The sequence below is a fragment of the Maniola jurtina genome, chromosome 19, assembly GCF_905333055.1.
Source record: "Maniola jurtina chromosome 19, ilManJurt1.1, whole genome shotgun sequence".
Lineage (NCBI taxonomy): Eukaryota > Metazoa > Arthropoda > Insecta > Lepidoptera > Nymphalidae > Maniola > Maniola jurtina.
In genome coordinates this window covers 8,085,602-8,113,465 of record NC_060047.1, presented here as the reverse complement: position 1 = coordinate 8,113,465, position 27,864 = coordinate 8,085,602, and the positions used below count along the sequence as shown (strand labels likewise).

The window sequence follows — 27,864 nt, the reverse complement described above, 5'->3', positions numbered from 1 at the left end:
CTGATAGGCCAATTACGTTGCGTACCTAACTACCTACGCCGTATTATAGCATCGTTAAAGATCTCGTGTACTTTAAAATTGTTCTAATTCTACATTAACGGATATTATTAATGCAAACAAAGACTTAGGTAATGATCTATGAATTATCAAAAAATTTTTTTTTCAACAAACAAGGTTAGCAATGTACCTATAGGTAATATATGACGATCCTATTTAAGTACCTATATCTACATTGTACACTATATTATGTAGTGTGTGGCAGTGGTCTTTGTATCCAATTAGTAAATCGTAAGATCGTATAGCCGCGCGGTAGAAGTAATATTATGCTTTGTGCTCGGAGTTGTCTCGCAAATCGCGACCTCTGCCTGCGTTGAAACTGGTTTGCTCTTATTTGACGATTTCTTCTCAATAGCTGCGTCTGCGATTTAGTGCGCGGTCGTTTCATCGGTTTCATTAAAATGAATAAACTCTATATTACTGTAGTGGTTCTTTTAACCGTTGCGTTTATAACCGTACAGTGTAACAAGACGCCATCAGAACAATGCTCAGGTAAGAATAGTAAAATTTATCATCATAATATTATTGTCCTAATAATAATTATTGTCTCTTGCAAAGTTTTTTCACAATAAGAAACATGCACTTAGGCACTTATTGCATTACCTTCGTGTCATAAAAAGTACCTATTATGAAATAGGTAGTGCATGGCCTTTGTGCTCTAGTTTTGTAGATGATGAGATGACTAATATAGTTAGATAGGTTAGACAAGCGATGCAGGTCCATGCCTACCTTAAATAAAAACAAAAATATTCTGTCCATAAGGACCGGTTTTTCGGAAGTGTTGGTTCAAGAAATTTTTCAGTTTTTTGTTAAGTGCGTAAACCGGGTTCTCTGATTCGATTTTCTCAAAAAGTATAAGATTTACAACTATTAAAGTAATTCCTACAGAAAATGAGTTTCATGAAGATTAAAATTAATATTTAAATTCACTGCTGGCGGACAAACGGACGGACAGCGAAGGATTAGTAAAAGCACAGTCAAACTATGGCAATAGGGTCCGTTGGCATTCTTCGGGTACGGGACCTTACAAAGATACAAAAGTCCACAACACATTTTCGACATAGCCTGCTTACTGCTACTTCAGCTTGCTGATTCGTTGAGCTATGCCCGTAATTTTGATTCTCTACGGATATCTTCGGGTTGTTCGCTGAACCTTAACTTTGAAATTATGGAACCGACTGTCAGTATCCACGTTTCATCTTCATTCTTTTTTTTATTGGATGTAGTATCCAATTAACAGGACTGACGTTCTGTCAACATTGATCCCAATACCTACTCGTCCGGCAAAGCAGACAAGCTGTCGGTCAGCTATTTTAAAAGATCCTGTAGTGATTTTGCCATTAGTGGCAGAATCGCTACAGGACATAGTTATGCTAACATAACTAACTAACTATGTCGTCTACAAATCGCAAGTTTGATACCTACCTACCTACCTATTCGCAATCAATTTTATCTCCCGACAGTTCCAGTCCAATACCTTAAAATCTACTGTGAATACACCTTTACCCCGAGTTTACTGATGATTCACTTTTTTCTTAATGCGAATGACCTAAAGTAAATGCGGAAGCGGCCTGTCGTACTGAAACTACACTGTGGCGATGCGTAACCGGTTCAGGCCTCGGGGACGTCAGTGCGACAGAGTTGTAACATATCTCACAAGACAGAGTTCATGTGATAACTGACATAGCATAGGGCCTTACGTCTACGAGGGCGCAATTAAGAATTTCGAGGATGTAATACCTCCCTGTTTTACTCCCCTGATATCGAATAGGAATCGACTGTGTTTGGTAGTGGTCTTGGATTTAAACGGTCATCGTGCAGAGAGCTCAACTCTTGGATAGTGCAGGTCGTCTAGCATCGCTGCAGTGAATCCAGTGTAGTCCAGTTTCGATGGAGTCGAAGACTTTGTTATAGTTCAAATTTCAATGTTAGTTAAGTTGAAATGTTTCTATCAACATACATAATATTTTAAGAAGATGAGATGAGAAACTGGGTTCGATAAATTTTGCACGCTATGCTTGGCAGAATATGTGATATCTTAGTACGTTTGATACCTAATAGCTCGTTCACATAGGCGGCGTAAACATTGCGTAAGCGTAGACGTGGCGCGTACCATTGCGTTGTAATGTTGGAACTGTATGAAACATGGCACACCGCTTGCGTAAAGCGTGGACGTATGCGTAAGCCGTTTAGTTAGGGGTTTACGCGCGTCACTACGCACGTGTCACGAGTCCACAATTGGTGTGAATCGGCCTTAAGTGCCTAAGATTGATTTTACAAGATAACCTGTTTAAAGTAATGAAAGTTCAGTTTCGAGAAATACCGTGTATTAAGTAAATAACAACAACAAAGAAGCGCGGAACAGGAAGTAGGTAGGTTTCCCGTATGTAAAAAGTACTGTGTGGTAGGTACCTACTTGGATAAGTACCTTTATACCTACCTACTTACAATATGGAAACCTTTTTTTTCTCTCGTCTGGCTTTACACACATTAGCCAATATCAAGTTTGTAGTTATTTACAAGTTAGGGAAACTATATTAGTATGGAGTTCGTCGGTGACGGCGCTCGCCGACACACGCGCGGCGCTCTTTAGAGCGCTTCCCAGTCAGTTCCACCACCAAAAAACACCAGAAAACACAAAAACCGGCCACTTTTAACAAAAAAAAAACACTCCAAAAAGGCACCGCACGCGCGCCAGCAAACGCCAACACAGACGAAGTCCTATGGAAACCTCAAATATTAGGAAGTTTTTGTGTCGTTACTGATGCGTTACTGACATTTTAATCTGAGGACACATCAGTATCGGTATAGACCTCAAAATATTTTTTTTTGGAATTCTTGTCTGTCTGTCTGTATGTGCGCTCATCACGCGAAAAGTACTGAAGGGATTTAAATGAAATTTGGTACAGTGGTAGCTGATACTCCGGATTAACATATAGGGTAGTTTTTATCCCGAAAAAATAAGGAATTCTTCGGGATACGGGATCAAATATTTTGTCAATTTTACTCCATAACTCCGTCTTTGAACCAAATTTTCACATTGTATTGTCAGGTTGGTAGCTAGGACTTTTAACTAAATAAAAAAAAATGAATCGCTGAAATGTATACGATGTATACGTACGACTTCCGAACGACTGCACCAAATTGGATAATTCTTTTTCTGTTGTGTTCGTTATTGTCAAGACAAGGTTTGTATAAAAGAAATATTTTGGAAAATCCACGGGAAAAGTCAGGTCCCGTGGGGTGCGGACAAAGTCGCGGGCAACAGCGAGTATAAATTAAAATGAACTTTAACTGCCTTACACCTAGTCCACCATGCTGCTGAATGCGGATTAGCAGACTTCAGTTCATCTTCGTCATCATTCTTCATCTTCATAACATTATAGAGAATTTTCAGGCATCTATATTTCCTCACGATATTTTCGTTCATGGTTTAAAGCAAATTATCTTTTTTCTTAAAAAGCAAATACATAGGTGGGTATACGTATCTCCAAACAGTTTGAGATCGAGGGAGCCTGGAATCAAACATCAGACCCCATGAATCTATCATTTCAACCAATATGTTATCATATACTTGTTTAAATAGGTATATGGTTATACTTATGTAGGTATTATCTTAATGAAACGACATAATAAAATATGTTTTATTTCCTATTGTGAACAGGTTTGTAGGTATAAATAGAAAAATTGTAATTATTTATTTGCAACTCAAGGTTTACGTGCTGTTTATAATAATAATTTACCTACCACCTATCTATACTATATGATCTATACAAACATATAAAAGACTTGTCTATTTATATCACCGATATAGAATGTCTAAAGTACTAATTTTAATATCGAAGATTTTTATTATAAAAAAAGAGAAAATAACTAACATCAACGTTCAGTTCAAACCGCGCGCTGGATTTAGAATCTTTAGATTTGCTTGTAATTGCTAGGAAATACAGCTCGCGGAAGAGTACCTACCTATTCCATACCTAAGTAGCCGTGGCGTATGAGGAATGATGATACAAAAAGTTTCGTGCGTGTAAGAATGGAAACTCGCCCGACGTAAAAAATGCTACTAAGTACTTACTCTCACGGATGACCCTAACTAAGGCGGCCATATCATAATAATTTACCTTGAGAAGCTAATTAGTCAGTTTTACCTTATAAATATTAAATTCAACATGACCAACCCATCGCCTCTACGACAAGCATAGCCTGCCCACTGCCACTATGCTTGTCGTATGCTTGTCACTATGCTTGTCCGATGGCCGTTGGAGCCGGAAAATCCTTGAGTGGGGACCGCGTTTAAGCAAGCGTAGTGTGGGACGCCCGGCGCCCTCCAGCACGATGGACCGATGATATTAAGCGGCTGGCGGGAAGGCTGGATGATGAAGGCTGAGGACCGGGTCTGGTGGCGCTCTTTAGGGAAGGCCTATGTCCACAGGCTGATGATGATGATGATGACCAACCCATCACTGGCTCACAACTGAGCACGGGTCTTTTGTGAGAATGAGAAGACTGACTTCACACACCTCATGAAGATTTCCCCACGATGTTTTCATTCACCATTAAAACAAACGATTCTGATTGCTTGAGAAGTTAGAGGTTTGGAATCGAACCCTAGACCCTACGACTCCGGCTATTTTGTACAATTAATTATAATATAATTATATATTAACTACATAATAGTATAATTGCAGATTTCGATACGTGGACTAAGGTGTTGCAATTTTAATTGTATTTACTTTACTTTGTATTTTCAAAATATCGTTCACAGGTCAAAACTTCGAGGATCTTACCGATAGGATCCAAGTATTGCCTTGCGGCAAGTCGCGCTGCAAGCTTCGCAAGGGCACCAACACCACCGTTATATTTAAATTCAAACCAAGTAAGTCGGTTTAATTTGTACCATTACTTAGGTAGATACTTACTGAGTATGCCTCAATAGCTTAGTCTGACTGAAATTAAGAGGTCGACGGATTGAAACTACGACCGTTGCAAATTATTATTATTATTATTATTATTAAGCCTTTATTTATTCCTTATCTTACAAATTTCTCCTTATGTATAATCTTAACTATTACAATTTAGTTTCTTAACCTAATTAATGTTAGTATAATATGCTAGTGTTAGTCTATATACATTTATTTTATCGATAAGGATCCCTCATTGGGTATAGGCCTCCCCCAGTTTCTGCCATTTAACTCTATCCTTTGCATTTTTTATCCAGTTTTTACCCGCTATGGGTACTAAATCGTCACACCAGCGTGACCTTGGTCTTCCCACTCGTCTTTTTCCTGCAGGACCAGGCCATGTTGTAGTTGTGAGTGTCCATCTTTGATCAGTCGTTCTAGCAAGGTGTCCTGTCCATCTCCATTTCAACTGTAATGCTCGTTGCAATGCATCGGTCAGTTTCGTCTTTTTTCTTATATTTTTGTTTGTGACTTTATGCAGCCTGCGTAACTTTAAAATGCTTCTCTCCATAGCTCTTTGGCAAACGGCTACCTTCTGCTTAATTTTGTTGGTGTAGACCCAGGTTTGACTGGCGTAAGTTAGCGTAGGGAGTATGCATGTATCCATTATTATTCTTTTTATATGCATACTGTAGTCTCCTTTCATAATCTCTTTTTGCGCCCAGTATTTGTTCCAACTTAATGTAATTCTTCTATCTACTTCTTCTTCTGTATTTAATTCGCTAAATGAGACTTGCTTTCCCAAGTATATGTAGGAATTTACGTATTCGATTTCTGTGTTGTTTAGATATATTTGTTTGTGGTAACTGTTAGTCATAATTTTAGTTTTATTTGTATTCATATGAAGACCGACTTTTTTACTTTCTGTATCTAAGGATTGTATCATTTTTTCAAGGTTGTTACTATTTTCTGCAAAAAGGGCGATGTCGTCTGCGAACCGTAGATGACTTAGGTAGCGTTTTGAAATTTTGATACCTTCGTGTGTCCAGTCTAGTTTTTTAAATATGTCCTCCAATACTGCAATGAACAACTTTGGAGACAGCGGGTCTCCTTGTCTGACTCCTCTCCTAATTTGAATTACATTGCCTCTGGTATATCCAATTACCGACCAATCAGTCTTCTTTCGAGCATTTACAAACTGTTCACTAGTGTTCTATTGAACAGAATTGGCCCTCAAATCGATAAATACCAACCGATTGAGCAAGCTGGATTTCGAACGGGTTTCTGTACAATAGACCGTTGCAAATACTTACCACAAATTGCAATACGTCGTATCCACAGATTTAGGAAGGTCGTATCTAATCCTAGTACAAGTACGTTTAGCTTGATATAGATAAAACAAAGTCCGGTATTATTGAAATTGAATTTTAATGGTGTCGACAGCTTATACTTATAAAAAAAAAATAAGGGCTGAAGACGAACAGAGCTGATGTCCGCTAAGTAGGTGGGAGTTACCGTACTAAGCATGCTACGACTTATCACTGAAAAATATTCTAGCCTTGCAGGAAGACCGTTACCCAAAGGCTTTACGAGCTCTCAGTCGACAGATATTATTTTGTAATTTCTATTCAAAAAAACAATAATGGTTGTTTTTCAGAAACCGAAGTCAAAAAGCTTACAAATGATGTGTACGCAGTCATAGCTGGTCTACCATTGCCGTTCATCGGAGTGTCGGGGGTGAGCGCGTGCGCGCAAGTGAAGCGCGCGGACACCGGCGAGCCTGCGCCCTGTCCACTGGCGCCCAACCAGGAGTACTTGTACACCAACCACTTCCCCATCGAATCCTTCTATCCCGCGGTACCCCTTCGCGTCCACTGGAGCCTTAATGATGGCGTAAAAGACGTCATTTGCTTTGAAGTACCCGCTGTGATAGCGTAGGGATAAAGGGCGAGTAAAGGTGAACGCACACTTATCCGAGCCGAACGCGTCGAAAGAGTCGAACGAAACGAATTTTAGAATTCTCTATATGAAATCTATTTCCGATTCGGACGATTCGACGCGGGGAAGTGTGCGAGGTTTCATGAGATTTCATATACAGGTTTCTAAAATTCGTTTCGTTCGGCTCGTTCGAAGCGTTCGGCTCGGATAAATGTGCGTTCATCTTAAAAGTAGACTTTAATGTACTTTGGATGTATTTATGAGCCGAGCGACCACGACACCAGCAGTTGCGATGCGATATGCTCTCCTTGCATTTCTGTACGCAGCAGTGTGCTGTAAGCAAATAGGTCTACAAACTTGTGCTATCGCATTGCGATCACGATTCATCGTGTTCGTCTGTCTCATAATCTACGTTTATATTTTTTTCCTACAGTATTAAATAAGAGTACTATCACTTGTTACAGTAATTAAAGTTCCACGCTTTTACCCCGTACACTCTCCACTAGGCGGTGCGAAAAATGTGAGTGTTTGGACAGCGCCATTATCCATCCAGTGTGTGCTCTAAATTAAAGCAACACTGGAACCGGTAAACGGTGTGGGTTTTTTAGCACGTAATGAAAATGATTGAGGCCTGAGAGGTGAGCTTGCGAAAGGTGTCGCGTATAGTTCCGGGGTGAGACGTTATAGCAAAGATGCTATTAGTTACTAGCGATAAATGTGATCTAAGCATCGAAGAGTTGCAGGTGTGCTTTTCGATCAGCTAAACTATTTGTTGTTTCCGTGCTTTTAGCAGGCGTTAATTTATAAATTCCATGATATACCTACCTACAAGGAACCTCAAGCTTGATTCGCTATAATCCGCCAAGACAATCAAATCTGTATGGTACAACTTGCATGTGATATGCACCGCCCACCCTCTCTCTACTAAAGAAGCAGGGAAAGCAAGCCATATTCACTACCAACACGCAAGACCACATATACCTTCTATGTACCGCATTCAACGTACTGTATGTTTGATGTTTCATCCTGACACCGGAGCATCCTCAGGAGAAATTTTGACGTGACCATATACAGATTTGTCTGTTTTGACTTTGCATGGGCAGGTTATGGCGGATCATAACGAATTAAGTTTGTTCTTTCTCGTATTTGTTTTTGTTTGGTAGCATTATATGTAATACCTATGCTATGTGCAAAATAAATGTCAAACTGAAATACTTTACTGAAAGTTATTCAAGCATTATGAAACAAAACAATTAAAGAAATACCTATATGAGCTGTAGATATAATATTCTCGCTCGTAAGTCATAAAAATAATATGTTTTATAATTTTATTCTTAGCTTTAGTAATATTTATGTATTCTGAGCAAGTACCTAGGTAGGTAGGTATCTAAGTATGTGTGATTATTTTGTAAGGTATAGGTTAAATTAAGAATGATTAAGTACCCTATTTCACAATGAGGTTATTACTAGTACCTAACTATAAATAATAGGTACCTACTTATTTTAATATCTTTGCTATTTCATAAATAATACCTAATTGTTCATAATATAAAACTATCGTCGTAAGAAAAAACTACGTCTTATTATTAAAACCAGTTTTAATGTCCTTATTATAATAATACCTATAAATACCTATACAATAACAATGTTGTTGAACCACGTGAAAACGTTGTTCTGCATTTTTTGTTCGTCATTTTTACCTAGAAGCGAGATCTAGATTTTTCCTCAGAATGAGGCCTGTTACACAGTGGCGTGCACAAGTTTGGAGCCAGGATAAGCCTTATTTTATAAACAATGAACGTTGAGTTAATTCTCCAAAGGTAAGCAACGCTTTTGTGCCTGTATGATCTGCACGCCACTGCTGTTACACTATCAATATTATTATCACGGGAAACGCGATATCACGATCTTGTATCGAGGAAATATTGATGATATTAACAGGATCGCAATGTACCTATCCGAACGTTCTTGAAATCCTGCGATCTCCGAACTGTGATACGATATTGATAGTGAACATCCCGCAATTCAGTCATGGTATTAATGCAGTTATCACTTTGAAAACATCTTGCGCAAAGCAGATATAACTTGGACGCCACTAAGGAGTGCATTTACAAAAATACATTTAAAAAAATACAATTTATGGAAGGACTCTGATAATAATCCTGCCGGCGTCTGTGCAAATGGTAAAAAAAATATTAGACTATCTTTGCTGGTACCTCAAAACAGATAATATCCTTGTTTTTGTGCTGCAGTGCCCAGTGCACCTTGACTTCTATGGAGGGATAGAAACTTAATATGGGGAAGGAATCTTTGTAGACATATGTGGTTCCCGCTTTGAGAGGGCACGAGGCTTTCTCGCCCGCCTCGTTTTCTAATTTGTCGCAGATTCCAACGCCGTCCACACCCACGAAGGGCAGCTCCACTCCGGCTATGGTCGCTGTGACGTGGTTAGTCGGCTCGTCCAAATCACTCTCTGAAATGGTAGTATGTAGATATAAGTAATAATATAAATGCAAAAGTGCGTAGCTGTCTTTATTATTATTCCATTACAAGTAAGCTATTGACTGCGATCTCAACTGAACTGAACTCAACTAAAGTGATGATGCGCTCTAAGACTGAAGCGAGCTAACTTGAAAAGGTATACGACAGTTCAAAATGTCTGCCTGCTAACTTTTCACGGCTCATCTGTAGAATCGATTTTGATGAAATTTTGTACAGAGGGAGCTTGCATCCCGGGGAAGGATATCTAAGGGTACTTTTGATCCCGGAAAATCAGAGTTTCCACGGGATTTTTAAAAAACGTAAACGCACATGGATGTAGTTGCAGGCACCACCTCTTGGTACGGTGTTCATTCTAGAGGCGGATATAGACTACTTTTTATCCCGGAAAATCAAAGTTTTCACGCGCTTTATAAAAACCTAAAAAACTTTTATGCTCTAAACTTAAAAATATTATTCTGAACTATTCTATGTCTACTCTGGAAACAATAGAGCGGAATAACGATAGAATAAGCTGTTAAAACTAAGTCCAGAATTTCCAGATTTCCGTTAAAATAATCAGTTTTAAAATTACACGATCTTAAGAATTTACGAAGTCTTATCTTAAGTTACCTAACTTAAAAAGTAAGTATACTTAGTTATTTTTACGGAAACATGGCAAACACAGACATAGATATTAGTTACTTCTAGAACCTGTCTACAAAATTACCTCGAATCTAGTTAGTTAATCCTACTAATATTAAATGTGAAAGTGTGGATGTTTCGATGGTTGTTACTCAATCAAAAATGTTACGCAAAAACGACCGAACGGATTTGGATGAAATTTGGCATGCATGTAGCCTTTGACATGGAAAAGAACATAGGCTACTTTTTATCCCGGAAAATCAAAGAGTTCCCGCGGGATTTTGAAAAACGTAAATCCACGCGGAGGAAGTCGCGGGCATCAGCTAGTAATTAATAATATTGAAATGAGAACCAAACTACGTTTGTATGCAAAAGGCACGTTGTTAACAGGCACGGCTTGACACACCTTCCGCAATTTTTTCAAAGGCCTGATTTTTCAATCGTCAAAAAGGTAACTTATATAATTTTTATCTAAGGAATAAGTTTAGAGTTTAGGGGTTGACAGTAAAGTAAATCTGTCAAAACGTTAAATTAATTCGTATACGAACTTTGTGATTTGTGTGTGACGCTAGAAAGGTAGGTATACCTAGTTGCAAAAGGCTCAAAACCGCGCCTCATAATAAGCTCGGCACGCGTTGAACTCTAATTTATGGAAAAATCATTTAGGACTTTTCGTTCGACGGGCCAAAGGCGTGTGGCCTAGTTTTGACTTCGCACGGGTGTCGTGCTACCATTCTTTTTTTATCTGTGTATCTGTGTATATGTCTGTGGCATCGTAGCTCCTAAACTAATGAACCGATTTTAATTTAGTTTTTTTTTGTTTGAAAGGCGGCTTGATCGAGAGTGTTCTTAGCTATAATCCAAGAAAATCGGTTCAGCCGTTTCAAAGTTATCAGCTCTTTTCTAGTTATTACTGTAACCTTCACTTGTCGCGGGTGTTATAAATTTTTAATTTACACTTGTTTTATCTTTTGTTATTTTTGTTTTAAAATAAGGTAATGTGTGAATAATAAATAAATGAGAGAATGTAGCCAATTACAATTTTAGACAATTGTCAATTTTCAGAGTAAAAATAATTTTCTAGAAACAATTGATAGGATAGTTAAATAAATGCTAGGTAATAGGTACGTACCAGGAGTGAAAGAAATCGTAATGTGTTGATTGGTGCCCTTCTTGAGGCGACACGGGGACTTCTTGCACGGCGATAACTGTACGTGATTTTTCAAATCATACGACTTTCCTGGAATTAAGAAATAAAAAGTTACAGCTTTTGCATTGGATTACCTCGAGCATTTCAGGTAGGAAGAATGGAAAGGTAAGGTAGGTTTCGGAGAGCCCATTCTATTTAATATAAGGTATGTATATTTATTTAAACAACCTAATACATAAACTTAGATAATTATCTGTTTTACGTTCGAATTACAACTCAGGGTCCTTTCAGGCGTACTCCAGCCTCTAACGACATGATTGCAGCACTTTCTGAACCACTGAAGTAAAATACTTGTACTTACGAAGGGCTGTCCAGACAAAAATAAGAAAAAACTTTCCAAGTGCGAGTCAGACTCGCGCACCGAGGGTTTCGTACTCGGGTATTTTTTCGACATTTTGCACGATAAATCACTATTACGATACTACTACGCATAAAAATAAATAAAAATCTGTTTTAGAATGTATAAGTAAAACCCTTTCATATTATGATACCCCATTTGGTGTAGTTATCTTACTTTGAATTTTAACACATCGTTTAATTTTTTTTCGTGATTTGACCACAAATTCGTGGTTTTAGGATTTTTCCCTTTACTTGTGCTAATATAAGACCTACCTTCCTGCCAAATTTCATGATTCCAGGTCAACGGGATGTACCCGTTGCGAACAGACGGACATACAAACAGCAAAGTGATCCAATAATGGTTCCGTTTTTCCTTTTGACGTACGGAACCCTAAAAATCGTATTTTATCAAGCTGGCAATATTAGTATGATACTGGACATCAAGTTGTAAAAAAACCAGTTTTAGTCACCAAAAGGAATGGTTTGGAATGACGTCTTGCGCATACATACTTAAAAATGTATATTACAGAGATCATTGCGATGAAAGCGATTTCTGTACGTGTGCATAGATATAAGGTAGGTACATACCCGTACGTGTTAATATCGACATACCTACCTACCTACAACGAGGAAAATCTTAACAATTCTAAGTAGGTATTTTTCAGTTTTTGCTCACTGAGACTCAGACCATAATAAGTTATATGACTTGTATCTAGGTATATTATTATTATGTTTCTTTAAATATACAAGTCTGTGGTACTCACAGGTGTCAAGTTTATGGTACCTACAGGAAAAAATACCAGTTCTTTTAAATTAAGTATTTTTGTTTGCTCCATCGTTAATTAAAATTGTTACTTAGGCAGGTGCGAGTACCTACTTATAGATATACCAGATACCTATTGAGGTATTTACATTTACATAATGAATTAGTGCAAAAGTATATACCTACTTAGGTAAAAGGGTAAAAATTATATATAGGTACCTATTTAGTATCTACCTACTTAGGGCCAAAAAGCTAGTAGGTACTGTCTACGCGTGTGCGTACGTACTATGTGTCATACGTACTATGTCGCTTTATTATTTACAATTATCATAACTTACCCACGAATCTTAAAAAATATTCTACTAAACTTATATAGCAATTTAGCCCGATCACACGCAGGAAATGAAAGGAACGTAACACAATCAAAAATAGCCATTCAATATAAATTCATTACTACTTAATTGTATTCATCGTTTCGGAGGCTACTTTTTAAGACACTAGAAATTCTGATTGAATATTTTTTTATTAAATTATAAAAATATATGCTTACATAATTTAGGCCAAATCTTTGTCTTTCAAAGAATCCCGGCCAAATGCGAGTCAGACTCGCGCACAGAGGGTTCCGTACTCGTGTATTTTTCCGACATTTTGCACGATAAATCAAAAACTATTATGCATAAAAATAATGAAAAATCTGTTTTAGAATGTACAGGTAAAGCCCTTTCATATGATACCCCACTAAACGTAGCTCCTAAACTAATGAACCGATTTTAATTTAGTTTTCTTTGTTTGAAAGGTGGCTTGATCGAGAGTGTTCTTAGCTATAATTCAAGAAAATCGGTTCAGCCGTTTGAAAGTTATCAGCTCCTTTCTAGTTACAACCTTCACTTGTCGGGGGTGTTATAAATTTTTAATTTACACTTGTAAGTAGTCGTTATAGCTAAGGAAGTTCAAATAAAAGTGTATTGCCTTACCTATTGCAATGAGGAAGGTGCTTTATGGTTTTCGCGAAGTGTAATAAAACATTTATTATGGCTTTAAAATTATAATGAAACTGTATCTACGTGAAACAAATATCTAATCATATGAAGTCTTCGGAAAATCCCGTACCTACTGAGTATGATTAAGGTAACCATTGAAACTTGCGCTTGAATTGATTATAGGTTCGATTCTGAATCGGTATCCTTATCCATATCCTCCATACTAATATTATAAATGCGAAAGTGTGTCTGTCTGTCTGTCTGTCTGCTACCTTTTCACGGCCCAACAGTGTAACCGATTCTGACGAAAGGTACAGGTTAGCTTATATCCCGGGGACGGACATAGGCTACTTTTTATCCCGGAAAACCAAAGAGTTCCCGCGGGATTCCTAAAGACCCATCCACTTAGCCGATTTGTATGAAATTTGGTGCCGAAGTAGCTTGCATCCCAGTAATCGAAATAGACAACTTTTTGGCCTGGAAAATCAAACAGTTCCCACGGGATCTATGAAAATCTAAATCCACGGGGACGAAGTCGCGGGCATCCTCTAGTAATATGATAAATCAATAAAATATGGGTGACTAACTACCCTACGTATATCAGGAATACTTAAATATACCTATACTTATTATAAGTACTTACTTAGTAATTAGTATGATATTATAAATTTTTACCCGACTACGGCAAAGCCAAAAGGAAAGGTTATGATTTTAGCAGTCCATGTATGTATGTATATAATATGTAGGTTTGTATTTATGTGTGTTCCACCGTAGCGAATAAACTACTGAGCTGATTTAATTGTATGAGGTGTCAGACGATTCGTTATTATGGTCCGGGTGACAGACTAAATTTTATACGAAAAAAAAACGACCTCATGTTACATCCAAAAAAATAGGGTCTCTAAAATTTTTTTTACTATTGTATAGAGTGGGGATATCAAATGAAAGAGGAAAAAAAAATTGAGTGCATTTAAATATAAATATGTATAGTACTTAAACAATGTTAAAATAAATTGAGCGACAGAAAAACTATTCTATAGTAGTCGGGTAAATAGTGCTGTTTAACTTTATCTTGTTAAAGTTTAACACGCAACCTTACTTTATATAATTTTTTTCTCGATCTACTTACAATGTCTATTTTGTAGATTGAACATGCTTTCACATACCTAGCATGAATGAAATATATAAAATGTAGGTACTTATATTTTGTTGAATTGCCCGCCGCAGAGTTGTGTGATATTTGAAAATTGAGACTTAAGGGGCATGATACGTACACGGTGCACGCATGATTTGAATTTCGCGGGCACGGGTCTGCCCGCGAAATTCAAATTTAATTTGGTTTTTCGCAATTTGTAAGCTAATACAACAACGTAGGCTTATTCTCACAAATTAGTCGATACTAGAGCTAATTACTTAAACTGGACCCTTTCAGTAAAGATTTTTATATAAACCTGTGAGGGTGATACTGCCACTGTCGCAATTAAAATGCCATAAGCCTACGTTGTCGTATTAGTTGACAAATTGCGAAAAACCAAATTAAATTTGAATTTCGCGGGCAGACCCATCGCATCCACCTTAATTATTGAGTGCGTGATGCGGTTTACGATGATGGTTTATCTTAGATTTAACTTTCCAATGTTAAGGAATTCTTCGGAAAAAATCGCGCGCTCAAGTTTCGCAGTGCAGGCCCAAAAAATATTTTTTGGTGCCGGCCGGCGTGCGCCGCTCGGCGTTGCTGGCCGGGTGCAGTGCCTCAGTGCGGTGCGTATGCGCTGAATTGAGAACGTTCATTCTTTTTCGAAGTCGGTTAAAAACTGTCTGTTAGTTGGTAAGTACCTACTTGTAGTCTCAGGTCACATTATTACCCACGATTATAATCTAATTCCATGCACGCTATACTTACGTACCTACATGATTGCGGAAATAAACTCGAGATATGTACCTACCTACATCGACAGATGAGTCATTTCAATTCATGTAACATAAATGTATGTAAGCTTGGCCCATATTAATTATCTATAAACGTGTAGAAGTTACTGATTAGATAGTTGGCGCCACTCAAATCATAACAAATCATAACATCATATTAGAAGGCGTCATTGATTGGCTGAAGTTGTTCAACATCTGATCGATAAACGTACTGTATATAAAATTCTTATAGTTTCTAGTTGATGAATTGTAGCATAATAAAGGATAATATATGTAATCAATATATAAGATGAAAACATCTTTATTACTTAGATGATTTGTTAAACGAGCTTGATGATTTGTATATTAGTCACTAAGTTTATTCATTGTACAATTTGGATTGGCCGATAACGATAAGATAAAAAGGGGAGTGGCTAATAAACGTGGAGAGGTTACCTGTAAGAGTGGTTTTAAAACGACGACATTCGAAAATATACTAACGTAAGAGGAACAACATTTATTTGACACAAATGTAAAAGTTAATAAATTTAAATATGAAATAAAAGTGTAATAATTTATCATAAAGATTGTGTTTGTGATTTCGTCAGACCTTACCCAAAAGGTCAGAAGAGGGACATCAAGAAAATATAATATTTTCTTGTCACGCTCACGACTCAGAGAAACAAGTGGAAATATACAGAGGAACGAGAAAGAAGTGGAGGTCTAGTAGACCACAGACATTTTGGAGCACAAGGCCAATATTTGAGCCTCAATATATCAAAGTACCTAGTCATGGCATCAAAGGATTTCTGGATAAACGGGTAGGATCTTTCCATGATTTTATTTTTATTGATACCTATTAATGGTAATTTTTTTTTTTATTTGTGTGGGTTTTCGTTTTGTTTGTTCTACATTTAGTTATCATTTTGTTAAAAAGCTTTGCTCCGAGTTGGAATGGAAATTATATAACGTTATGATACCTAGAATTACCCACATTTTTATAATTCATCTTGTATATTGGTTATACAAATGCGATCGACCTTCAAATTGTGGTTTAAATAACGTTGAGGTATTTAGAAGGCTTATTTTACAATGAAAAATGAAAAATGTTTATTTACAAAATACAGTCTTGTACAATTTTCCTGTGTCTGGTGGTACCCGCACTAGGTTATCCTGTATCGTGGGTACAATGGAATAGATAGTGAACATAGTGTTAAACAATATAAAAAGTGTGGTTTACTTAATGATGGGCGTTATTGTTACTTTTAAATAGTTTTCAGGATGTATCTACTATGTCCTGCCGGGGTTTTATTTCTCATTAAATGATTTCACAGGTGAATATCTCACGGAACGTGGTATTTCAATCTTCACACTTGTAATCGTGTGCCGAATTAGTTTGGTTAAGAGTTACGATAGGGATTTATTTTCACATAGTGGTTTTGTTTTACGGAAGGTGAATTTCTGGATTTAGGTTCAATCGTTTGCTGCATTCATTGTATAGATAGATGTTTTCCTTTTTCTAGCACACAGTGACGCGATATTATCACACAGCACTCATTGGGCATCTTGAATGTTGTTTTGTGAAATTATTATTTTTTGTAAACCGCTTTGGGATAAGGTAGAAAAAGTTACATGAAATAGCTTTTCGTTTTACGCCTGCCAGTGAAATAATCCGTCTCTACTTGTAATGGTTACTAAATGATTGGGGATATAAAATGTTAATTGATAAAAATGAAGGTGATCCGTTGTAATAAAGTAATAGTGACCAGGGTTAATAAATTGAGCATTTTGAGAAATATAAATCCTAAAATGGGTGTAAAAGTAGGTTTATCTTATCTGGTTATTCTTTAACTAAATTTAAAATTATGGTAGGTAGGTAGTCAGATAGTTTTAAATACGGGGTGCATAAATAAGTGTTTTTTTTTTACAAAAGTGAGGAGAAATGTTTTCATTTATCTATTTTTACCACTTGAAACGCGTAATGTTTGAGTTTCAAACATAACTTTGTTGACAACAGCTCACCATGAACAACCCATGGCCGGCCCACTACTGAGCAACAAGTGTCTCCTCACAGAATGAGAAGGGTTTAGGCCGTAGTCTACCACGCTAGATAACAGCTAATTTACTTTTAATACTGACACAATAATTTGAGTACTACGAGTAGTAGGTAGGTATAGTATATGAGCAGCGGGGTTTTTTTTTTTACCTGTATTCACGCAATTAACTGTGTACTGCCGCATTTAAATGCAATATGATTTTGTTTTTATTGGATTAACATCGCTTGGCGGGTTAAATTCCTGGCAAATGTTCTATTAAAATTAGAGTAAGTTTTTTTTTTAATGGTAATATACCTACAGTACTGCCCTTAGGGCAGGGCGCGATAATAAGTACCTACTACCAAAATACTATTTTCTTTGTTGTACGAAAGAAATTTTAGGCAAATATCTTTGCACTACGCTCGCGTTTGTGGCATGACATTATTCCAGAAATATATTTAAAAAAAAAATTCACGCTCGCTTGACTCGCTTCGCGATAGTTCAGTTTCGATATGCATTTAGTTAACAAAACTCTCAGGAAACCACGTTTGTTCTGCTCTCGAAATTGATCAGTCTGTTTGATAAAATCGAAATGCGGTGCCTTATAAATTTCGCTTAGGAGCGCCGGTAGTATCTCATGATAATAATATGAATATTGATCATAATTTTTTTTTAGGCTGATTAAGCATTGAAGGTTTTTCGGCTGGTCTGGCATTTCGCCTGATTTTATGTTTTTGCTTATTTAGCGCGTTCAGGAAAGCTTTGACAACGTTTTATAACATGAGTATATATATATTTTTTGTTTTAGTTACCCAAACAGAAAAAAAAAGCATTAAAGATGTGGGACCGAGGGATAAATCTAGTGTGATTTTTGGTTGGATTATGAAGTTGTAGTCAGGGTATTTAAAATAGAAAGATTTCAATTGTAGGAAATGATGTAAAACATGTTGAGGATAAGTTGTGTAATAAAGTCGATAATTCACTTGTTAGATGTCATGCGATCTATTGCGAGGAGGAATCTTTTTCTTGTCTTTTTTTTTATAAATACGGTGTTCTGACGGGTTTTTATTTACGTCTCGGATTATTGAATGCTTTCGGTGTTTGATTGGACGGTTAGAGGTTGCAAAAGCAATCGCCCTCTAATTAAATTGTTTATTTAGGCATTAGTTCAATTTGGATTAAATCTCGCGAAAAGCCACGGTGGCTGTCTCTCGCGCGTCTTGGAAAGACATTCCTAATGCCTGTTTTTCTGAGGGAGGGATGCATTATCAAGTGAGATGAGCTGCAATGTTTGCGGCTGATTATTTTGGAGGCACAGTGGTTTAAACTGGTTGGTTTGAAAATTTGCAATCGTGGCAAGTGGAGTAAAGTTTGACTAAACTATTTAATGAACTAAGTATATAATGGATTTGGTGAATGGTTATATTATATAACATTTTGATAAATGGATGAATTTGAAGAGTGTATGTATGTGGTTGATGCACATTTGTTTCATATTTTTACTTAAGTTATAAAGTATTACATTTGGTGAGTAGTTATTTATATTTGGTAGGGTAGGTTTGATAAACAGGTAGTTATCTTGATTAATAAATGAGTTATCATTTTATAAATGCGTACTTTAATGTTTGATGAACTGGTATACTTGATAAATGTGCATATTTTCATACTTCAAAGACAAGTTGTACCTATTAGTTTCTTCAAGCTTTTAGTTGCTGATAATTATATTAACATTCTTTAGAGCGCATGTCCTATGGACGAAATCGTTTATACATACTTTCACTGTTTGAAATGTTACAATCATAAAGATAGTTATGACTAGAGGGGGTCATAGCTTGTTGCCGCTCTTGTACATCCATGTGTCAACTAGGTATTGTTATCTCAGTATATTTCAGGGAACCTCCGTTCGGGTGAAAGCGATAGCTGTTGGATAAATGCTTGTTGGGTTATCAGAAGACCGTGTAGTCTTCGATGAGGTTACTTGTAAATATTATAGCGAAATAGTAAGTTTAAAAATAGAATGAGGCTAAACTAAAAAAATGAGACAAAGATAAAAATAATAACTTAAAGCATTGAAACAGCATAAAGTGAAATAGTAACTTACAAACTATACATACATATTTACGAATTATGTAGATAGATATAGTATTACTGGATTACGTATATCAAATAAGAATACTGTCAGCTCATGTTTTGTTTTCGGCGTGGTAATTTTACGCTTAAAACTCATAAGAGATATCATGAGGTTCGCTTTCTGTAAAAGTTATTAGCTTTAACAATTAACTGATTTATTACATTATTTATTTATTATACACTCAACAAGTAAAAGTATTTTGTTTTGACAAAATCCAAAGAAGTACCTATTGGATTAATAAAGCAAGGTACGAAGCATTGGCTGGATTTTACAACATTTAAAGTTTCCTGTTCATTTTTATCATTGAGTTAATTTGAGGCGGAAGGATCCTCTTGAAAATTTTTAAGATTAAGTTATTAGTAAGAAAGTATATTTTGCTTAGGTTAGTTTAAAATGTACAGCCGGTAATTAAAAAAAAAAATATATATACATTTAATTTTACATAATAGGTGAAGCTGGTTGATGCACCAAAAATCGAATTATCATAGGAATTTAATTAAGCTAACATTTTTATTTATTATCAACTTCAAATATACAGTAGCAAACTGATTAGTTGGAATGCATGCAGTGATTGGAATATTTAAGTTCCGATAGAAGAATCTATATCGTGGCTTGTTCCTTTATGGACAAGAATATTTTTTTTTGACTCGTGGGACCACTTACACAAAATATCAACGTTCGGTTTGGAGGTCTTCCATGGCTATTCCTACAGTTCCATGACGTATTGAAGAGGTTAACACTTTGTCACTCATCACATCAACCAGCACGGCATTTGGGTATGATGGATGGATGTAGATAGGTACACATTTGATGGGGGGGGGGGGTTTAGTGGTTTGTATCAATAGGAACCAGGGGTTGAATGAGGAAGGCTGAGGACAGTACGTGTGGTGCTTACTAGGGAAGGTTTATGTTCAACAGTGACCTTATGATGATGACGATGTAGATGACGATGATGATGATGATGGACGTACGAGGATGAATCTTTTACGAAACGAATAAAGGGAAATCGAACAGATGCGGGTCATTACGATTAACATATAAAATAATGTATAAGGTACCTACTTTCTTCTAATCTTTATGATCGATCAGCTTGTGATAGAGATCTTGATGTCGTAGAGAATAGAGATGTATCGAACGGAATATTTATTTCATTTTTTTTCCTGCTATTATGTTGATATCGCTTTTCTCTATGAAAAGGAATTAATGATAAACTAATAGGTATCATTCGGCGGCGAGTCGCGACTGTGTCGTTCCCAGGGTCGAATTTGGTAGTTCTGCTTATGTTACTCGAAACGACAAAGTACGCCATATGGTGCATATTATGGCTAAAATAAAATATATAAGTATCATGTGAAATTATAAATCAAAGATTCTTTTTGCATGTAGATATTATATGGTTAAGAGGCACAAGTGACGCAACTACTGTACCCTGGCGTTTGTTTAACATTGTCCATTAGTACTTCAGAATGTGGATTTTGCTAGAAAAAAAAAACAATAGGTAATTGTAAGAAATATGGGAAGCGTAATCTGCATTAAAAGAAAAAGTTTGAATTGGAAGCAACCAGGCATAGGATTTTTATACATCCGTAATCACGTTCCTTTCAACTCTCTATCTATCACGGTTCACGATACGCCGTTCGCGGTTCGGGCCGTGACGCACGTGCAGACGGACAGACGGACGGAGAGCAGAGGTTTAGAAAATAGGGTCTCGTAGGCACCCTTCGAGGGGTACGGAACTGGAGAAAACTAAATTATAATAATGATAATAGGTTTTCTAGGTTACCAAGTAAAATTACTTCTCTTAGGTCGGATCGTATTATGATGGATGCTTATGAAACAAAATTAAATGAACGGTCTACTCAAAGTGTTTTATGTTTGCAGGATCCAAGGATGTTGGAAATGAACAAATGAGGGAAAGGAAGACCCAAAACTAGGTATGGGTCAGGGACACAAAGTCCCAAGGAAGGAAAGGATGGAAAAGCCCCGAGGTTACGGGCTATGGACAAAAAGTCCTATAGGAGGAAGGAGGTGGACCCTAGGATAAGGGTCATTAAAAATTTGGATCTGGAGGGAAAGGACCCTAGGATAGGGGTCATTAAAAATTTGGATCTGGAGGGAAATAAGGACAATCATATATGTATCCCGGTAGAAGAGAGACGCGCCAAGGCTCGGAATCCGCGATTTTCCAATAAGAAGGGAAGAAGAAAATATGTGCGTAAAACTATTGCGTTGAAAGTGTATGAAAATGTTTTGTGATTTAAATCGAGAACTGGCGGCGATTAACTTTAAGTTTAGAGAGTTTATTTTATCAAAAGGACAAGAAGTTCACTTACACATATTCATATTAAGAATCGCTCCCGATTCTAAATATAAATATAGAAGAAAACATAATCTTTAAAGGTATGGTGACTATACAATAATATAAAAAGTCAAAAAACGTTATATTCGTTAACAAACTATACCTACATCTAGCTAAGATATCTATGGTGTTTGACACTATTTGATTAAACTTTAAACTTTGTAAAAGATTTTTCCTCCAGTATGAGTTTCGGCAAGTACATTATGTAGTAGAGCTAGGTAGTTTACATACCATAATTAGTCCTAGCTTTATGTAATTGTAGCATAATAGGTATGTTCGTTTTGTGTACCATATTTATGAGATTTAGCTTTAAAGTGATGCGTGTATGTACGGACTTTAATAGTATTTTCCTAACAAATAGACATATTTTGAATTTGTATAATTGACTTATATAATATAGTTCATCAGTTTTCTTATATAATTCTTTAGTGGGAAGGAGAGTCTAGTTGGAACAGAACTTTTAACAATTTATTTTGAGATACTTGAAACCCTTTAAAGTAGTTTTTAGTAATTAGTTTTACATGCTCATCCCCAAATCTCTATTGAGTGTTCCTGTAAAATATTGGCTTGTGAGTTATAATTGATACTTCGGACTTTATGCATGTACCTACCTTCTTTGATTAAATGGAGGCCTCCTTTAGCTGCTACTGGTCTCGCAATTTTTGATATCTTTATGATTTTTGAAAAATTATTTATAAATTTAGAGTGTCTGCATCTTTTTATTTTAATATTAGCGGAAGAGAACAGAAAAATGAATTTTAGATTAAAGGCTAAATTTGAGTGCTACTGTAGACTGGCAAAGTTGCGAGGGTAAATAGTTTGGAATTGAATTGAGTTTATCTGCTATTTTCTAATTATATCGGATGGAAAGGGTTGCTGCGAGTGCTCTAAAATTAAGTTGCAATCATAATCAATACCAATGTATCAATAAAACTGTATATTCCTTCTAGTTAAGGTTAGCAAGAATATTAATTTAATTAATTACTATCTTAATTTTTTTTTTGTTTTGTTGAACTAAGTCTTTGTCATTTTGGTTGTGAAGTTTACATGTTACTTAAGTTTTAATTTTTTTTTTAAAAAGCGATGAGACTCGCTTAAAACAGGATGGCCGAGCTGTAAGCTTGGCCCATATTAATTATCTATAAACGTGTAGAAGTTACTGATTAGATAGTTGGCGCCACTCAAATCATAACACATCATAACATCATATTAGAAGGCGTCATTGATTGGCTGAAGTTGTTCAACATCTGATCGATAAACGTACTGTATATAAAATTCTTATAGTTTCTAGTTGATGAATTGTAGCATAATAAAGGATAATATATGTAATCAATATATAAGATGAAAACATCTTTATTACTTAGATGATTTGTTAAACGAGCTTGATGATTTGTATATTAGTCACTAAGTTTATTCATTGTACAATTTGGATTGGCCGATAACGATAAGATAAAAAGGGGAGTGGCTAATAAACGTGGAGAGGTTACCTGTAAGAGTGGTTTTAAAACGACGACATTCGAAAATATACTAACGTAAGAGGAACAACATTTATTTGACACAAATGTAAAAGTTAATAAATTTAAATATGAAATAAAAGTGTAATAATTTATCATAAAGATTGTGTTTGTGATTTCGTCAGACCTTACCCAAAATGTATGTGTATAAAATATTATATTTTAATAATAATTTCATTTCAATTCATAATAGCAGATTATATAATTTATTTATTTATTCTGCTATTTGTAGGTATACCTACTTAGCTATTATAGCTACAATATCTTGTGTAGCAGCCATTATCAAATTGATTTACGTTTATGGACAATTTTTAACCGATTTAATGAATATCTTCGGAGACGGAGAATAAAAGTCTTCAATGGATAAGAGTAAATTACTCCCGATCAGTATAAACATTAAGCTTAGTAAACAGTAGGATTTTAACCAGGCATAGCATATTTTAATAGTTGGGCCACTAAGAATTACCACTTGCAAAACCACTTAAAAAACCGGCCAAGTGCGAGTCATACTCGCGCACCGAGGGTTCCTCAGGTTTTATTTTCGACATTTTGCACGCTAAATCAAAATCTATTATTTATAAAAATAAATAAAAATACGTTTTATATGATACCCCACTTGGCATAGTTATCTTATTTTGAAAATTGAAACACATTTTAATTTTTTTTAAATGATGTAACCACAGATTCACGGTTTTCAGATTTATTCCTTTATTTGTGCTATAAGACCTACCTACCTGCCAAATTCATGATTCTAGGTCAACGGGAAGTACCCCATAGGCTTTCTTGAGAGACACGACGGACGGTCGGACGGACGGGCGGACGGATGGACGGATGGACAGACAGACAACAAAGTGATCTTATAAGGGTTCGGTTTTTCCTTTTGAGGTAAGGAACACTAAAAAGTTCAAAAAAACCCGCCTTCAATAACCACAAACATTAAAAAGTAAAAAAAGAATTTTTAGTACCGAATAACATTATGTAAACAAGAGTCAATGTAGAGTCACAAACAATATCTTGTAGAGTAGACGGTAACTTATTAATACTTATCTGTTTTAAGTTGTAACTAAGCACAAATTATAAACTAAGTTGAGATCTATCAAATCTATTATGATACCTATATAGTTGTTGATTACTTAAAAATCTTTAAATAATATTTCGATAAACTTTTGACATTCAATAAGCATTCGTTAAGTTTTAAACAGGTAGCTTAGTAGGTATTTGGTGTAGAGATTGACGACTATGTAGGTACCTACCTATACCTATGGATTGCAAATTTTTTGTGTCCATAAACGATTGATTGTTCCGGGTAGACTAAAATTGATGCGCAATCTTCATATTAGATATGCTATTATTACTTCCAAGTTCCATATAGGTACTTATTTTACTTCTACTTAGGCTACCATATACCTATTCCGTCTTCATGGAAAAAGTGAAAACCGGTTCAAGTGCGAGCGGGCCTCGCTCTTTTAAGGTTCCGTACCTACATAATTACGAACATCATATTTTAGCAATGACTTTTTTAGGCGTATGCAATATTAATTCTTTTCCGACCTAGAACATCGCAATAAGCCGTGAAAGAAAAACCCAAAAAATATTCGTTAGTTTTTGTCACAGCTTACAAACTATTTAATAAATCGTTGCTTTTAGTATTTTTGTTGTATAAATACATTATAGGTACATAATATACCGACATATTCCTAACTAGTTAAGTTTTGAGATAGCCCCCGTCACAAAAACGATCTAAAACTTTGACGGCCCCCCATTTCCCTATTTTTAAGTTTTTTTTTATATATAGTCTTACTCAATGAGTTCCAAACAATGATATCCCACATGCTAGGGTAAGAAAAAATACATTTTTTTTCGGCTCCAATTTTCAAATAGCTTAAAATCAATCAAGCAATTGAGCAAATAAACTCTTTGTTATGTCCATCTCCAAGATACAAGCTATTTGTGTGCCAAACGCCAAGATTAGTCAATTTCAATTTAGTAGCTTTCAATTTAACATATATGTAACTACTTTTATGTATTCTGAGCCATAATGTATATATAATCAAACTCATGCCTAATTAGGTTCAGCTATCTTATATGTACCTACCTACTATAATAACTAGTCTAATACTGAGCTAAGTTGCAAATGGACAGACAGACGGACGAACATGGCGAAACTAAGTAGGTAAGTATAAGGGTTCTTTGTTTACAATGAAACCATAAAAATTATAATATATATCTACCTAGCCTGCACTTGTGCATTACGTTGACGGTCCATTACTTATCTTGAAGTCAGCCATTAGCTACCAAACCTATTGATTATGTTACTATATATAATTTATAATCGGTCGGCCAATTACTCTAACATCATGTATTTACCAATCTATTATCTAAGTATAGTAGAAATAGATAGATACCTTCTTGTATTAATATAGGTACCGTAGATATAGGTATCTAGTATTTATATAGTTACCTAGGGCGATAGCAGGCACGATGAATGCTTTTAGCATGATAATTATTTATCAGAAATCAACGATTTAATACACAGGTAGTTGCTTTTCGGAAGCTGTCGAAGCCACGGTTGAACACTCCACTCCACACATATAATTTTGATGGTATTTATGACTTCAATTAGTACCTACAGCGAATGTCGTCTAAATGCGATGCAGCATCGATGCAACCGCAAAATCGCTGATCACTGATGCTTGCCTGCTATGAATTATGAGTTATGACCCTTAGCAAAATATCTACCAACCAGACTGCGGCGGCATTTTCATAGAATGACTTGAAAATGTCAAAACAATAATAAACTACTATTAAAAATATAGTGGGACCAAGTGGCGTGCATGTCTGAAAACAGGTATAAAACCACCGCTTATCCAACTGTCAACAGGTATTAGACGTTATGCATGACCGGCTATTGAAGAGGGGCTTACCTAATTAATGCCTACCCTGGCTTCAAGACGATTTTCCGGTAACTATATAGCCAAGGCCGACGTCTCTCATCAGACTGGATCAGAGTTCAATTAAGAAACTATAATTTTTCAAATTGCGCCTCCCGAGAATCGAACCCGGAACCTCGCACAGAACATTAACACCTCGACTTTTCTCAACTGATGAGTATAAAACATTTAAATTATCCAATAAAAGTAACTAAGTAGGTAGTTCTATTGTTATGTACTGTAGGTATGTAACTCGTAAACTTAGTTTTATTTATAAAGTAAGTAGGGAAAACGAGACGAAACCGGGTTGGAATACGGTTACGTAAACAACGCACTTACCAGCGCATTGTTGCACGTCGGTGGCAGCGGCGACCGCGAGCATTGAGCACACAACTACGCTTAGGAAAAACATGGTCAGGTCTGCACGCGGGGACCGGCGACTAGCTAACTGTGCCGAGTGCGACTCCGCACTTGCTTTAAACGCTTCAGTTACAACAAAGAGCTCGTATTCACTTCAAAAATACACCCGCTCACTTATTGCCTAGTTATATAGAACTCCAAATCCCATATCCTGGCAGAGAGCGCTTTGTTTACTAAGATCTTAATTTCCAGTAGTTTTTGCGGTTAACTTGCAAGACTATAGGTATAATTATTATTATTATCAGGTTTATAATTTTATTATTGTCATTAGTTACTTGTAGTTCTTTACTCGTGAATTCATCCGCGCTAAATAACATATCTTAGATCACGCAAGCTACGCCTATTTGTTTTTCGATGAAATCGGTTCAGCCGTTTCAAATATTAACTGAAACCTGAAACAAACAAGCATTAAAAAAAGTGCGTGTATCCGGTGTACTTACTTACGCGCGAAAAAAGTTAAACTTCAGAATTTAAACAAGTCTGCCATGAATTTGAAAACGGTATTGTCGGTATTATCAGCAAAACGAAAAACCTCGGAAATGCCGCCGATTTTTAGCGCTATTCTCTTCTGGCTTCTCGCTTTACAAAAACGGACGGGCGAACAGATGGACAGACTGACGGACGGACGGACGTTTATAATATTAGGTAAGTAAAAATTCAGACAGAATACCTAATGAAAATTTGTAAAAGAGATAAAATGCTATTTTTAGGGTTCAGTACCTCAAAAGGAAAAACGGAACTCATCGAATCACTTTGTTGTCTGTCTGTCCGTCCGTCCATCCGTCGTGTCTGTCAAGAATCTTATAGGGTACTTCCCGTTGACCTAGAATCATGTTTGGCGGGTAGGTAGATCTTATAGCACAAGTACAGGAATAAATCTGAAAACCGCGAATTTGTGGTTACATCATTAAAAAAAAAATTAAAATGTGTTTCAATTTTCAAAGTAAGATGACTATACCAAGTGGGGTATCATAATATGAAAGGGCTTTACTTGTACATTCTAAAACAGATTTTTAATTATTTTTATGTATAATAGTTTTTGATTTATCGTGCAAAATGTGGGAAAAAATACCTGAGTACGGAACCCTCAGTGCGCGAGTCTGACTCGCACTTGGCCGGTTTTTATTTAATTTATTTTATATCTTTAATAATTACCAGAAATTATCTATTGAGTTAATTAATTCAGCAATTTGATTTGACCCAACGCGGGCCCAACTAATCCATGACGGTGGCATAGGTACCTACCTACTTT

The 27,864-nt window shown here is 36.0% G+C and overlaps 2 protein-coding genes across 3 annotated transcripts; one reads left to right on the top strand and one right to left on the bottom strand.

The window, feature by feature from the left end:
• Nucleotides 1–267: 267 nt before the first annotated feature.
• Nucleotides 268–9,022, top strand: LOC123874736 (ecdysteroid-regulated 16 kDa protein-like). Of its 2 annotated transcripts, XM_045920220.1 has the most exons (4): nucleotides 268–549; nucleotides 4,826–4,936; nucleotides 6,619–6,918; nucleotides 7,125–9,022. In XM_045920220.1, exons 1-3 carry the CDS (start codon nucleotides 459–461, stop codon nucleotides 6,897–6,899), a joined length of 483 nt encoding a protein of 160 aa, XP_045776176.1. In that variant the 5' UTR covers nucleotides 268–458; the 3' UTR covers nucleotides 6,900–6,918; nucleotides 7,125–9,022. The 2 variants fall into 2 exon arrangements, with proteins under 2 accessions (XP_045776176.1, XP_045776175.1); XM_045920219.1 differs by having other exon boundaries at nucleotides 6,619–9,022.
• Nucleotides 8,480–26,688, bottom strand: LOC123874737 (ecdysteroid-regulated 16 kDa protein-like). Its single transcript, XM_045920221.1, has 3 exons — nucleotides 26,532–26,688; nucleotides 11,155–11,262; nucleotides 8,480–9,372 (listed from the first exon to the last, which is right to left on the bottom strand). The coding sequence occupies exons 1-3, from the start codon at nucleotides 26,602–26,604 to the stop codon at nucleotides 9,095–9,097; spliced, it is 459 nt and encodes a 152-aa protein (XP_045776177.1). The 5' UTR covers nucleotides 26,605–26,688; the 3' UTR covers nucleotides 8,480–9,094.
• Between the last annotated feature and the right edge of the window lie 1,176 nt (nucleotides 26,689–27,864).